The 14203-nt window shown below is 47.6% G+C and overlaps 1 protein-coding gene across 1 annotated transcript; it reads left to right on the plus strand.

Moving 5' to 3' along the window:
* The first annotated feature begins 970 nt into the window (after positions 1 to 970).
* LOC142007454 (olfactory receptor 52M1-like) lies at positions 971 to 8338 on the plus strand. The gene is made up of 2 exons (XM_074984103.1): positions 971 to 1067; positions 7317 to 8338. Exons 1-2 carry the CDS (start codon positions 971 to 973, stop codon positions 8336 to 8338), a joined length of 1119 nt encoding a protein of 372 aa, XP_074840204.1.
* The last annotated feature ends 5865 nt before the right edge of the window (positions 8339 to 14203 follow it).

The following is a 14203-nucleotide window of genomic DNA, read 5'->3' on the forward strand; positions in this document are numbered from 1 at the left end:
CTCTTTCTGCATGTGTGAAGGGCCCAGCACAAGGAGCCCTGAGCCAGAGCAGGGCCTCTGGAGGCTTCCACGGTACAAGTAATGACCATAAATAATCAACACAGTAATCCATCCATGTCAGGGCAGGTCAGTCCCTGCTTGCCAGTTACAGGGGCTAGTAGCTTGAATACAGGTGAACACGAAACCTCTGCTGGGCTCACACAGGAGAATTTGTTCAGTCTTATTCCAGTGCTTAAGAACGCAGTTGCTCTGCACTCCCCATCAGCAAAGGAACAGGCAGGGAGTTGTACTCCGAGAATCCAAGCCACCTCCAGCTGGGGCAGTGCTGGACAGTCTGACTCAGCCTGGGACATCACATTTCAATTCCGCATGAGACAGACTGGGAGGAAATGAACCAAGATGGAGAGAACAAATCCTGTGCAAACCCTAATGCAGTCTCTATCCTGCCTATACAGTCACTTCTTTTCCAGGGTAGCTGGGTGTGGGAGGGCGGGGGGCGGGGGTGAGGCCTCTGTTCCCAGGACAGGCCCCCAGCTACCCTCCAGTCACAGAAAAATTCAGTTGGTGCTGCTTTTACTATGTCTGTTTTCCCAAAGTGACTGCAGTGACTGTGATGCATTGGCACGTCTCTGAGTGGCTGCAGAAATGGAGTCCCACAGTTCACACCTTACAGGAGCTGGGCGCTCACAAACTCCAGCTCGTTCTCAAAACCTCAGATTAACCTTCAGGGGATGGTGGAGGCTCAGTCTCCCTCTCCCAGCCTTTTCTCTGCATGCCACCTAGAATCACTGTCCATTTCCCTCCTGGCATGACAGGGAGACAAAGTTTCATTTAACTATGGGGTTGAGTGCATAGTGATTTTCCTTTGCTCAGTGGTTTGAAACCCTTTACATCTGGGGTGGCCAAATCGCAGCTATTGAGGCAAATGCGGCTCTTCGATCAATGAAATGCAGCTCCTGGTCAGAGCCGCATGTCGGGACTGCTCACCACCACCCTGTGCACAAGCCCCACCGCCTGGAGGGAAAAACTCATGCTGGTGGTGGTGTGGCAGTCATGGAGTACTATAGGTAAGCTGCAGTGTCTAGTGCCTCGCGACTGAAGGCACCCAGCACTATACAGCACAGCACACATGGGCACAAATCACTGTAGAGTGAAAGTCGCCCAACTTAAGTCATTGTCACCCAGGTGAAAGTCACTAAATTTAACTTATGTTGCCTGAGTGAGGAGCACTGTGTAGTGATCGCTACCCGGCTAGTGCCTCCTGCCTCCTACAGCGGCGACGGCTGTGGCTGATATGTCCCAGGCATCACGGCACCTTGGGTTAGAGCAGGGGCCTGGGGGTGCCTGGCTCTGGGGGAGGTGGGAGGACATTGGGTTAGATCAGGGGCCTGGGGGTGCCTGGCTCTGGGGGAGGTGGGAGGACATTGGGTTAGAGCAGGGGCCTGGGGGTGCCTGGCTCTGGGGGAGGTGGGAGGACATTGGGTTAGATCAGGGGCCTGGGGGTGCCTGGCTCTGGGGGAGGTGGGAGGACATTGGGTTAGATCAGGGGCCTGGGGGTGCCTGGCTCTGGGGGAGGTGGGAGGACATTGGGTTAGATCAGGGGCCTGGGGGTGCCTGGCTCTGGGGGAGGTGGGAGGACATTGGGTTAGATCAGGGGCCTGGGGGTGCCTGGCTCTGGGGGAGGTGGGAGGACATTGGGTTAGATCAGGGGCCTGGGGGTTCCTGGCTCTGGGGGAGGTGGGAGGACATTGGGTTAGATCAGGGGCCTGGGGGTGCCTGGCTCTGGGGGAGGTGGGAGGACATTGGGTTAGATCAGGGGCCTGGGGGTGCCTGGCTCTGGGGGAGGTGGGAGGACATTGGGTTAGATCAGGGGCCTGGGTGTGCCTGGCTCTGGGGGAGGTGGGAGGACATTGGGTTAGATCAGGGAGGCTGGGGATGCCTGGCTCTGGGGGAGAGGAGGGGGATTGGGTTAGACCGGGGGTCTAGGAATGCCTTGGCTCTGGGGGGAGGGAAGGGCATTGAGTCATGTATTATATACTTGTCTCATTTGCTCACGTGCTCTCTTGATATGTAATAACCATCTACAGTGATACATATATATATATATATATATATATATAGAGAGAGAGAGAGAGAGAGAGAGAGAGAGAGAGAGAGAGAGCGCTTTTTGTTTGTTTGTTTGTTTGTTTGTTTTTTACACCGGTAGGTGCCGGTATGCTGTACTGGCACATTTTTTCAGTGCCCCTCATCCTGGGATCCTATGGCTGGGGCTGCTGGTGGGGCTCAGCACCTCAGACAGGCCTCAGCCCTGGTGCTGCAGGTCCCCCTGCCCCAGGCTAGGAGGTGAGTACTGGCACCTCTTTTTTCACAGAAAAGCTCTGGATGTCTAGCTATGTAAAAATAAATAGATAACATGAGGCTCTTTATGCTCTAGCCACTGCTATTTTGGCTCAGTATTAACTGGTGGGACACCCTTGATTTAAATGAATGGTGCTGCACACTGTGAGGACAGCTATGATGAGAGAAACTGATATCTGTGCCCAAAACGACTGTCCCATGTCCCTATAGGAAACTGTCTTGTCTTCCCTCAGTCATCTATCCCCAGGTCTGTCTGCTGACTGTTGACTCATCCATCTGGGACATTCACAGTTGGCAGACACTGTGGTGATTTTGCCTAATCTTTTATTAATCAGTTATAACTGTTAAATATGCACTAATACACAGGGCTGCCAATTCCTCTCTGACCCAGCCCAGCACCCACGAGTTCCTATCTCCCTTTGGGAAGATCCTTTAATTACTGGTTCTTTCTCAGGCAGGATAAAGGAAACAGAAGCACAAAGCTGGAAACAGAGAGATTGGGTAGAATGGGTCCAGCCTGCATCCTGTTTAGATTGAGATGTTGGTTGTACCGTAGAGGCCAAGCAAACTCCACTGGGAGGTTACAGATCTATTTATATTACGAACAGTGCACACAACTGAGCTGGCTGTTAGCGTGGGTTGCTGCTGCACATGCTGAGGTGAGAGAGCCATGGCACACGGTTCCCAGAGGGGGATTCTCAGGGAAGACGCTTCCTCTCAGCTGTCACAGGTACCCATCCCTTGCTGAAGACTCACCCTCTGCATAAAGCCAGTGCCAAGTGGGCTGGATGGGATGGGGCGTAATTCTGTGGTCCTTTATGCTCTGCACAGCCTTTGAACTTCCCAGAACCTTGCCACAGGTGCTGTGCTTTCTCCTGCATCCTGGGCCATAATCTCTCACTTTTCTGTGTCACAGCCAATAGCCTGAAGCCCCAGCACAGCTGCAATCACTGCCCCATAGTTTTCACAGGCCCCACTGTGGCAAATTTCCCCTGCTAGTAAGAACTGAATAAAGATCTCAGGAGCCAGCAATGGGCTTGAAGAGGAGAATTTGTTCAGTCTCATTTCATCGCTGCAAAACTCAAGTGCTCCAGAGGGGAATGGGTGGGGCAGCTGTTACCTGACTTCTATCTGCTGGGAAAAAATAGGTGCTAGGACTCCCCACTGGAACGATTGCAATTATTTTGCAACCTGGGCAAGGCAGATTTTCTCCTAGGCTATGGCTACTCTGTAGCCGAAACTCGAAATGACTTATGCAATTTGTGCAACAAAAATTGTGCAAATTATTTTGAGTTAACTTATTTTGAACTTGGTGCCATCCAAACGGCACTGACATTGAAAATATGGGGCTATTTTGAAGATTTTGCTACCCCTCTCATGACAAGGGTGATCAGAAATGGAACACCATGCTCAAAATACTGCTGCTATTTTGAGCACCGAGTTTAGCCATGGGGTTGCTATTCCAGATACAAACGTATGCTGAACTAGCAGCTACAGTGTAGCCATAGCCCAAGCGTCTTTCAAGAAGTCATCTGAACGGGTATGCATTCAACATTCAAGAAAACGCCCACTTCTGAAACCCAGAGTGAGACATATCACTCAGAAATGCTGACAGTTTGGCAAAGTTACAAGCCACTAAAAAGGCGGGGCGATTCTAATTGGAGATTTGAGACAGACAACTAAAGTGAGAGCCGTGAGCAGCACCTGAGAAGGCCACTCCATTTTGGAATCCTCTTCAGCTGAGGGACAGAGTCAGTAATGTCTGTGACAAGATGCTCCACAGGCCACTTGTGTATTGTATGAACAGGTTTCTTTTCTCACTGTTCTATGCTCTGCCAGGGGAATTGAATGTTCCCTTCTTTGCATGGCATGATTTATATTTTCTCAATAGAGTTACCAAATGTAAGATGTGAAAGGACCGTTAGATCAACCCATCTGATCTTCAGCATAGCACAAGCCATTGAATTTCACCTGGTCTACCCTGGGGTTTCATAGACTCATAAAGCCATAGGCTTAGAAGGGAAAAGAATGCCAAGTTGCAGGATTTGTTGAACCTAAACTATCTGAAGCCAGTCTTCCTTTCCCAGCCTTCACTGAAGGAGCTTCCACAAATTCTTGAAGTGTCTGGTCCACTGTCCTCCTGTTCCTACAGTTAGCAGCATAAGGTTGACAGAAGAATTCTTCCATCAAGCTACCTAATGCTTCTCAAGCAGGTGGATTACCTGTGCTGATGGGAGAACACTTGCAGTAGGTCAGGGGAGCAGCTGACAGCCTCTGCGGGCCTCTGAACAAGGAAAGGAGGATCTGGCTCCACACTCCAGGAAGTGAGAGGACCTCGGGTGGAATGGGTGAGGCCAGGGTAGCCAGCCCTTAGGAATGTGCAACAAGGTGCTTCTCCTGTGTTTTAAAGGCCCAGAGGTTCCAGCCACCCTCACTACCTTAGCAGCAGTGACCAGGAGCCCCGGGCCTCTTTGGATTATTGAGCCCTGGGGCAATTGCCCATTTCTCCTAGCCCATCAGCAGGCCTGGCACCAGTATAAGCAGCATCTTCACTGAAACACTGTATAAGAACAGATGTAGTGTTTGCAGTTTAGAGAAGCCCTCGAGCTGTTCTTCCAGAAGAGCATCTGTCTGGATCTGCAGGGAAATGAGGATTTGGAGAATCCACCAATTCTCTTTGCAGTTTGTATCAATATTTAATCGCCATCAGGGATAAACCCAGTTTGAACCTCATAGCTCAGCACCCTCAGGACCTGACCAGTGCTGAACCAGAGAATTTGCTGGATGACAGTTGTTCAATATTGCAATATTCAATATAGCAGCATTACCAACACTCCCACTGCTTACTGGGCTCTTAGAGGACATTTTGGGGTAAATTGCAGCTAAATAACAGCACAGCACACGGAGAGCCAGTCTCTCGCTGTTAGGCATTTCTCCAGCCTTGAATCATTTTTTACAGGTATTTTCTGTACTTGTTTATCAAAATCCTTTTTTGGAATGTGGCCTCTAGTGCCATGTGGAGTGATAAAATATTTCTGAGCACTCAGCACTTCCCTGTCAATGCACCCAAGGGTCGCATCAGCCGTTTAGACCACACCATCACACTAGGAGCTCACTGGTCAGTTGGGTGCCCACTGTGACCCCCAAATCCTTCTCTGGGCCCAGTGACCCACACCACACCATCCTAGTTTGTGTGGGCACTGACAGGATAACTTTACAGGTGACCGTATTCAGACATTGTATTCGCATAGGCCCTGGTTCCCAAACACTTCAGATGAACTGCTAAGCCTTTCTGGGTGCCTCATTGTAACCACTCTGCTGGTCTTTGGCTCATCTGCAGTGATTTTCTATTTCCTTTCAGGTTGACAAAAATAGTGAACAGCATCGGGGCGAGAACAGATCCCCCGCAGAACCCCAGTGGAACCAGCAATCCACTTCACTCACAAGCAGCCCTCGACAATGGCAATCTGTGAGTCAGCCTGTTCTCCTTTTAACACTTGCTATACAAATAGTGCACGGTGTTCATTTAATACCAATATTTGCCCCTACTCACCAAAATGCCTCAGAGAAATCTGTTCTTTGTCCCTGTGCTTGCTTTCAACAAACAGATGCATACACTTACTAAACTATGAAATCAGATTTATTTGATAAGACCTGTTTTCAAGAAACCCTCGTTTACTGGAATGAATTACATTCCTAGACTTTTTTTCACTCGTCCCCTGACATCTTTTCGATTGCACCTTAGAACCTTTGACAAATACTTTTTTTCCTGTGATGCTGCCTGACTCAGTACTTTTGTTCCCAAATTAAATGTGTAGTTGAGGAGACGCTTTGTAGCTGGTGTTCAGGTCTCTGAGATTCTTCTGTAGATGCCGTTTATGAGCCTCTCAGAGCGCTAATGGCATGGAAACTATTTCATTGCTCAGATGCTCTGAGTACCTCAAACTGCTTCTTTCAAAACAAAACATAAACATATTTACTGAACCCGCCTACCTTTTCTGCAACATTAACAAGACCCATTTCTCCTCCTAGGAATTGGTTTATACATTTTTCTATGATTTTTTTTAAATTAAAAATCTTCTTTTTATTATCCTGAGCTATGGATTTTCCCATGATCTCATTAAATGCTCTTGTTAATTTTCATATATTTCAACTGTTATTTCTTGCTGTCTCTGTTCCTTTCCCCTCATTGGCCGTCCACTACCTTTCCTACTCTTGATTCCATACCTTTGCCAGTGAACTGCATCATTAGCCAAAGCTGGGTACTTTCTTGATTGTGGATTTGTGGCTTTTGAACTATTTAATCAAATCGCCTTGAATAACACCCTAGCTACAGTCCAATTGTTCTCTGAAAACATTCCCTCCTAATCATTTTTGCTGATAAGTGGCTATGGCTTAGGGGAATTAGACATTTGGAGCACTGACTGTCTCTGTATATTACCAGCTGGGAACTGTTCTCTGTCCATTTTAAAGTAATCAGTTCCATAGGTTAATTTCCCCTCTCAAGACAGGCTGTGAGACTGGGGAAGACTGACATATAGGGACAGACTGAAAATCTGGGACTATTTCTATAAGATACAAGCAAAGTGCCATATGATAGATGATAAATAGGGAACTACCTACTTAATGGACTATCTACCCTGTCCTTCATTGTATGGAGAGACGAGGACAGATAATCAATACCCACACTTGTGTTTTCTCCTGGTGCTGATAAATGTTTCCCACATCGTGCCATGTAGGAATTGTAGACACATGGGGAACTATCTGATTAGAAATTGGCATTTGTAGAGTCAGATTTTCGTAATTCACTTCTTTGAATAATAAAAATGTCATTTCTCAGTGCGTGAAGAATGACCAACCTGCTTCACCTATAAAACAGTTTCCAGTGGTGTATGTGGTGTCTCTTTCCATACAGGAATCCATAATGAAATAGCATCTGGGAAAGTGGGCACATACAGAACGTCAGGGGAATGTGCAGTACATACAGGAGACACCGTTCTGCCTCAGAGTCGGACATCTTCTCCACTACTCCATGTCAGATTCAAACACAACCAAATTCACCAGCCCTTCCACCTTCATCCTACTGGGCATTCCTGGCCTGGAGGTGTCCCATATCTGGATCTCCATCCCCTTCTGCACCATGTATATCCTAGTCATCTTGGGGAACATCACCATCCTGTTCATCGTGAAAAGAGACACGAGCCTCCATGGGCCCATGTACTATTTCCTCTGCATGTTGTCCATCTCTGACCTGGTTCTTTCTACATCCATCCTGCCCAAAACACTGAGCATATTCTGGTTCAGTTCTAGGGAGATTGAGTTCAATGCTTGCCTTGCTCAACTGCACTTCATTCACTGCTTCACTGCAGTAGAGTCTGGGATCTTTGTGGCCATGGCTTTGGATCGCTACGTGGCCATCTGTGATCCCCTGAGACATTCCACCATCCTGACAAACCCTATTGTGGCCAAGATTGGGCTGGCTGTGCTGCTGCGTGGTAGTATGATCACGCTGCCCTATCCCTTCCTAATTAAGAGGTGTTCATATTACAGAACCAACATCATCCCCCAGACATACTGCGAACACATCACTGTGGTAAAGCTGGGCTGCACCGACACCCGCATTAGCAGTTACTATGGACTCTTTGTGTCAGTCTTGGTGACAATTCTGGATGTGGTTTTTATAACTGCATCCTATACTCAGATCCTCAGAGCCATCTTCAGCCTCCCCACACATGAAGCCCGGCTCAAGACGTTTGGGACCTGTAGTTGCCATCTGTGTGCTATCTTAGCTTTTTACATCCCAGGTGTCTTCAACTTTCTCATGCACCGTTTTGGCCAGAATGTCCCCCAGTATCTCCATGTTCTGTTTGGCAACTTGTACCTCCTGGTGCCCCCTATGCTAAACCCCATAATCTATGGTGTTAGGAACAAACAGATGTGGGGCAGTCTGCTCCGACTCTTGACTCATGAAAGTACCTAATGTTTTCTACTGGTGCTCTTGCTCTCAGGCTGAGCTCCATGAAGACATGGCTGGTGAGATGGTGTCAGATTAATTCCCTGAATAGCTGTCTGACAGTCAAACAGACATTAAATCCCTTCTTGACCTTACTGTACTGGATCAGCATGAGAGACAGGAGATCCTGTCTGCATACAGCTCATTGGGTTCCCCTTTGCTAATTGCTGGCAAATGGACCCCCAAAACCACACTCCAAGGCCCACCTCTTCGGCCAAGGCTCCACACCTGCTCTGCCACTTCCTCCCAAGTTCTCTCCCCTTTTGCTCACTGCTCTTCTCCATTCCTCCCACCACTCACTGGGTCCTCTCCACCCCCACTCACACATCCACAGCTTCAAGGGAGACAATTCAGATTTTGGTAGGGGTGACAACTGTAACCATGAATCCAGAGGCTACATAGGCTCTTCATGGCTCTAGGGCTTTGGCAGATACCTTCACAGTTAGGTGACAGGAGAAACGCATCTATTCTCAGGCACCATTTCTCCAGGGGAGCGGGGACAGGCCCACACTCAATGGAAGTGGTGTGACACTTCCACAGGAAGATGCAGGTAAGGGAAGAACAGGATGGGGAGAGGGTAGGGCCTAGGAGGAGAAGGGGCAGGAGGTGGAGGAGCATAGGTGGGGCATGGGTGATGAGAAAGTGGGGCCAGGCACATGACTGATGCCCTCACCTCTGTTAAAGTCATTTGGTGCATAATGAGATCTTGTCCATGCAAAAGAAGGGAGTAATTGCATACTAGGTTTGGGTCTATGCTCACCACGGAAGATCAAACACTTGGGTTTGATCTTCCAGGGTACCAGTTCACACATGTATGAAATGGTGCATTCCGGGCTCAATGCTGACCCGAGAACTCCTTGTGAGTAGGCAAGGAACAAGGAATGCTGTTGGGAAGAGCTCTCCCATCGGCATTTGGCAGTGAGGATGGGGGCGAATATTGATGTCTGCTAAATAGATTTTTGGAATGCAATTGGCGTACCTAAATTTGTGTAACCACCATCAGTATTCAAAGTAAATGTAGACCCAGCCTAGTTCTAGCCCTTTAAAAAACACAGAGACTGGATGAGTTTCAAAAATCTGGGGTGGGAGAGAGGTACAAGAGTGGCTGAGGGGACTCTTTGGTTGGTGAGCTGTGGCTACAACAGAGAGACAAACTCCAGCTGCAGAAGAAGCCAGAAGTTGCAGGTGGCCCTTGAACATGCTACAGGGTTCTAACCCAGGCCCAAAGAATGCTTCAAGAGGATGAGCACACTGAGGCAGGGAATGGCGTGAAGATGTCGTATTGTTTGTTTAACTAAGTCTGTTTAGTTATGTTCATCTTGAAAACTTTTTTTTTCCTGATTTGCTGACTATGGCTGCATCCACACTCCGAGCTAAAATCAAATTTAGTCCAATTCATTTATTCATGCTGTGTTTTATCCATTCGATTTTGAGTAGCTTCATATTCCCTCATGCTCCCCACAAAATCAACTTATTGCTGCCACACGCAAGTCGCATAACTATTGCTGCAGCATTGAATTGTAGAACCTATCCCACAGTTCCCTGCACCCCATAGCATTCTGGCTATATTCACTGGCGCAGCATGAGAAAAAGTGCCCTGCAAGTGGATGTGGGTATCTGACAACATCTTCCCACATTTAATGTCCTACATTTAATTTCACTCAGTCCCCTGCTGCATTAACCAAATGTCCCTTTTTCAAGACAGAGTCTGGCTTGCCTATATAAGATATGTCATTTGTATAATTGAGGGAGGGAATGGGTAGTAATTAGAAAAAAGATTGTGGGTTTTCCAGCTGACAGGTTTTCAAAACAGGATGCAAAAACACTGGATCTTTGCAGGCTTGGATCTGGATTTAGACCCCTGGTACAGAAGATCCTCAGGTCCATAATTTTTTATCAAAGGCCCAAGGGGCATCCCAAAGCACTGAGCTGGGTCCTTCCTGGACTAGGAAAAAGGTGCAGATCCTTCTGGACCTGCGGGATGAGGAGGATCTACTCCAAGACCCCAAAGTGAAGCACCGTAATGCCCAAGTCTACGCCAGATGGACCTCACCCTGGTGGAATGAGGCCACCCTCCTCTGCAGCATGGAGGAAGTTCAGGCGAAGGTGAAGGAAGTCCAGTAGTTCTGCATCTGGGCCCAGGGTGGTGTCCAACACTCCAGGGCAGACCCCACCTCCTGCACCTGGATATAGCTCCCCTGGAAAAGAAGACTCATTTGTTTAAGCAGACGCGGGTGCTACACTGAAACTACAATGAATCATCGAAATGGTTAGAGCGCAGGGAGGCTAAAAGACCCCTGACTACAGCCAGTAACCTGAAATCATGACTGCCAAGGGAGACGCACCACCTGCTCCTATTACCAGCATGCCCAGGCTTGGATCTCGGTTTGGACCTGGCAAAGAAGACCCTCAGAACAAGAATATTCATTACTGCAAGCTTACTTCGAGAACTGTGGCAGCTATAGACCTACTACATTGCCTTCAATGGCCTTTGGGAAAAGACCATGACTATAGCCAGCCCCCTGGCCTCAGGGCATCACCCACCACCAGCATCCGGATTTAAACCTCCTGACAAAGAAGACCTACTTGTTTAAATAAGCATGGGCACTACACTGAAACTGCAATGAATCATTGAAACAGTTATGGCTCAGGGTGGTGAAAAGACCCCCAGCTACAGCCAGCCCCAAAAATCGTGACCACCATGGGAGACTTCCCCCAAGTATCTAAAAGACCCCCAACTATAGCCAGACTCTTGGCCTTTTGAGAAGACAGCCACTGTAGAGACAAAGAATTTTCTTCTGTTACCCAAAATCATGAGCACCCAGGGAAACTTCCCCCAGGTGGACAAAAGACCCCTGAATAGCAGCCAGCCCCCGCAATAGCCAAGCCTCTGAGAGAGACTTCCCCTGGTTGTCTACAGGACCCTCATCATGGGCAAGCTGCCTGGCACCTGATGCAGCATGTCCTTCTATTGGTTTGGGCTCAAGCCCGTTGATATGGCTGGGCGCAGGAAAGTTCCAGACTGCGTAGCATCTCCAGAGGGAGGAGAAGGGAGGGAATGTGTAAGGTCAGGAGAAAATGTAAGTTGCTGAACAGAAATTTGTTGTCCAAGCATGATCCCCACCCACAAACTAGCTGCCACATGGTGCGGGGGCAGAGGGGAAAGCAGCGGCTGGCGCCAGGCAGCACAGGGGGAAAAAAATGCTTCTAGCACAGGTGGACACAGAACCACAGACCCCACAGCTGCGCTAATAGCAAAGAAAAAAACAGGAAGATTTTTCAGCCTCTCATGACCCTACAGCCACAGACTTCCAGGTGTCGAATTGTAATGGTCTTCCTGTTGCCTAATTCCTGTGCAACTGAGAGCAGTGAAGATGGAAGAGGCCAGAGCGGAGAACTGTGGGGCCTTGTGGGGCACATATGGGACATCTCTGGAGGCTAATGAATTCAATTTAAAGACACAGCACTTCCTCATTACCCTTAATTTGGACTTTTAAATTCAAACCGAGTGCCACACCCTTCAGGTCACTATGATATTATGATATCGATATTATGTTGATTTTAGTGCACCATAAATTGAGCTAATTGAATTTACAGTGAAGACAGGCACTTGGTAAAATTGGGCTAAATGTCTTCAAATCAATATTATCTCGTAGTGTAGATGTAGCTTATGACTAACCTTTCTTTATGCATGTGTCATGTTTGTGCTTGGAGCTATGAATAACTGACTGTGTAATCTGTAATCTACAAGAAGCTGTTCGTCTGAAACCCAGAAGACATGCTATTTGCAGTCTAGATAGCCAATTGTGAAGAGTCTATTCAAGGACTGTAAGGTGTGAGGAGAAGCTCACCCTCCCCCCACCTGTGAGTCTTCCTGGGAACATTTGAGTCAGTACAAGAATAATGGCTACCATGTCCCTGCAAAACTTACAAGGGCATGTGACTAAATCACATGACAGTGAACTCCATTTTGGTATGGAAGAAACTGGACAAGGATCAGTGAATCACAAAGTGGCCTCACTCCCCACAGACGAACATCTGGAAACCCCTGAGGGAAGAAACCTGACCTGTGGGAAGTGCTGGACCCACAGTAATGGCCATGAATGGAGGTCTGTTTGTACTACCCAACGGTCTGATGCACTGTGTGAGTCAAATGCTACAGAGCATATAAGACTTAAATTGTGATTTTGTTTATTTCGTTGGTAACCCTGTTTGATTTGTTTGCCATTCCTTATACTCACTTAACATCCATCTTTCTGCCATCAATAAATATTTTCTAATTTTTATCTAAAACAGTGTGTCTTGCTAGATGTGAGGGGAAAACCCAGCAGTGAACAAAGACTTGCACATCACCCTCTTCACACTGAGGTAGATGCACACTGGGTAATGAATTCAGAGTCACCAGGCTTCTTTCTAGGCCAAGGTGGTACACACATGAAGATGGGAAGCATCTCCCTAGGATGGAGCACAGGAAAGCCGTGTTTGTGTGGACCCCAGTTCAGCAGACTTTGGGAACAAAAGATGTTCACCATCCACCCCCTCCAAAGAAAGTACTGTTCTGTAAATGCCAGCAACTCACCAGAGCCGCTGGGGCGGCCACTGCAGATGGGTCCCCTGGACGGGCTGGTGCCGCTGGAGTATCTGGGTGTGCCATTGCAGCTGGAGAAGCCACCATGGCTGGAAGGAGGAGCACTTACAGCAGACCTAGCTATAGTGGCACCTCCAGCCCTGGCAGCTTCAGGGGCGGCAGTGGCACAGGTTAGCTGGTATCATTTATTGGGAGGGTGGGGGGAAGGGTTGCTGAGGGAGCCTGGCTGGGGCATAGGGCTCCATGGCTTGTAAGGCACAATTTAATTTTGAGATTTCTGTTTACAATAAACTCTAGGATTTACTGGTGTTTCAGCATTAAATGACACCTCTGTCCCCCATGAGTCCATTAAATCGAGGGTTTACTCTACTGCAGAAAGGGATATCGGGGTCATGGTGGACCACAAGCTGAGTATGAATCAACAGTGTGAGACTGTTGCACAAAAAGCAAACATGATGCATTTTGGAAAGCATTAACAGAAATGATGTGAGCAAGACATGAGAAATAATTTTCACTCTATAGTCTGCACTGATTAGACCTCAGTTGGAGAACTGTGTTCAGTTCTGGGCACCACATTTTAGGAAAGATGTGGAGAAATTGGAGAAGATCCAGAAAAGAGTGACTGAAATGATTAAAGTTCTAGAAAATATGATCTATGAAAGACGATTGAAAGAATTGGTTTATTTAGCTTGAAAAAGAGAAAACTGAGAAGGGACATAATCACACCTTTCAAGTACCTAAAAGGGTATTTCAAGGACAAGGGAGAAAAATTATTACCCTCCCATGGCAGGACAAGAAGAAACAGGCTTAAATTGTAGCAAGGGAGGCTTAGGTTGGACATTAGGAAAAATTTCATAACTGTCAAGGTGGTTAAGCACTGGAATAAATTGCCTAGGGGGTTGTAGAATTTCCATCATTGGAGCTATTAATGATGTGGTTGGATACATATCTAACAGGGATCATATAGATGGTGCTTGGTCCTGCCATGAGGGCAGGGGACTGGACTTGACAACCTCTTGAGATCCCTTCAAGTTCTAGTGTTCTATGATTCTTTGATTCTATGGCTGTTAAACAGGGTCTGAGGGATTAAAATGGTGAAAAGTGCAGATGAGATGAATGGATGATTTTGAGGAGACATAATCGTCACCTGTGAACAAACCCCAGACATTAGGGTTTAGACCTGATGGGAAGCAAAATTCCTGTTTTACGTAAGATGCTGGTGGGGAGAGTCCCGGGCACACCTG

This window comes from Carettochelys insculpta, chromosome 1, assembly GCF_033958435.1.
Source record: "Carettochelys insculpta isolate YL-2023 chromosome 1, ASM3395843v1, whole genome shotgun sequence".
Classification (NCBI taxonomy): domain Eukaryota; kingdom Metazoa; phylum Chordata; order Testudines; family Carettochelyidae; genus Carettochelys; species Carettochelys insculpta.

Bases quoted from the DNA above. Each gene is read 5' to 3' on its own strand.
- LOC142007454 (XM_074984103.1), top strand. From the start codon at position 971: ATGTCGGGACTGCTCACCACCACCCTGTGCACAAGCCCCACCGCCTGG. The intron at 1,068-7,316 runs GTAAGCTGCAGT...GGGCACATACAG, and splicing joins GCAGTCATGGAGTACTATAG to AACGTCAGGGGAATGTGCAG.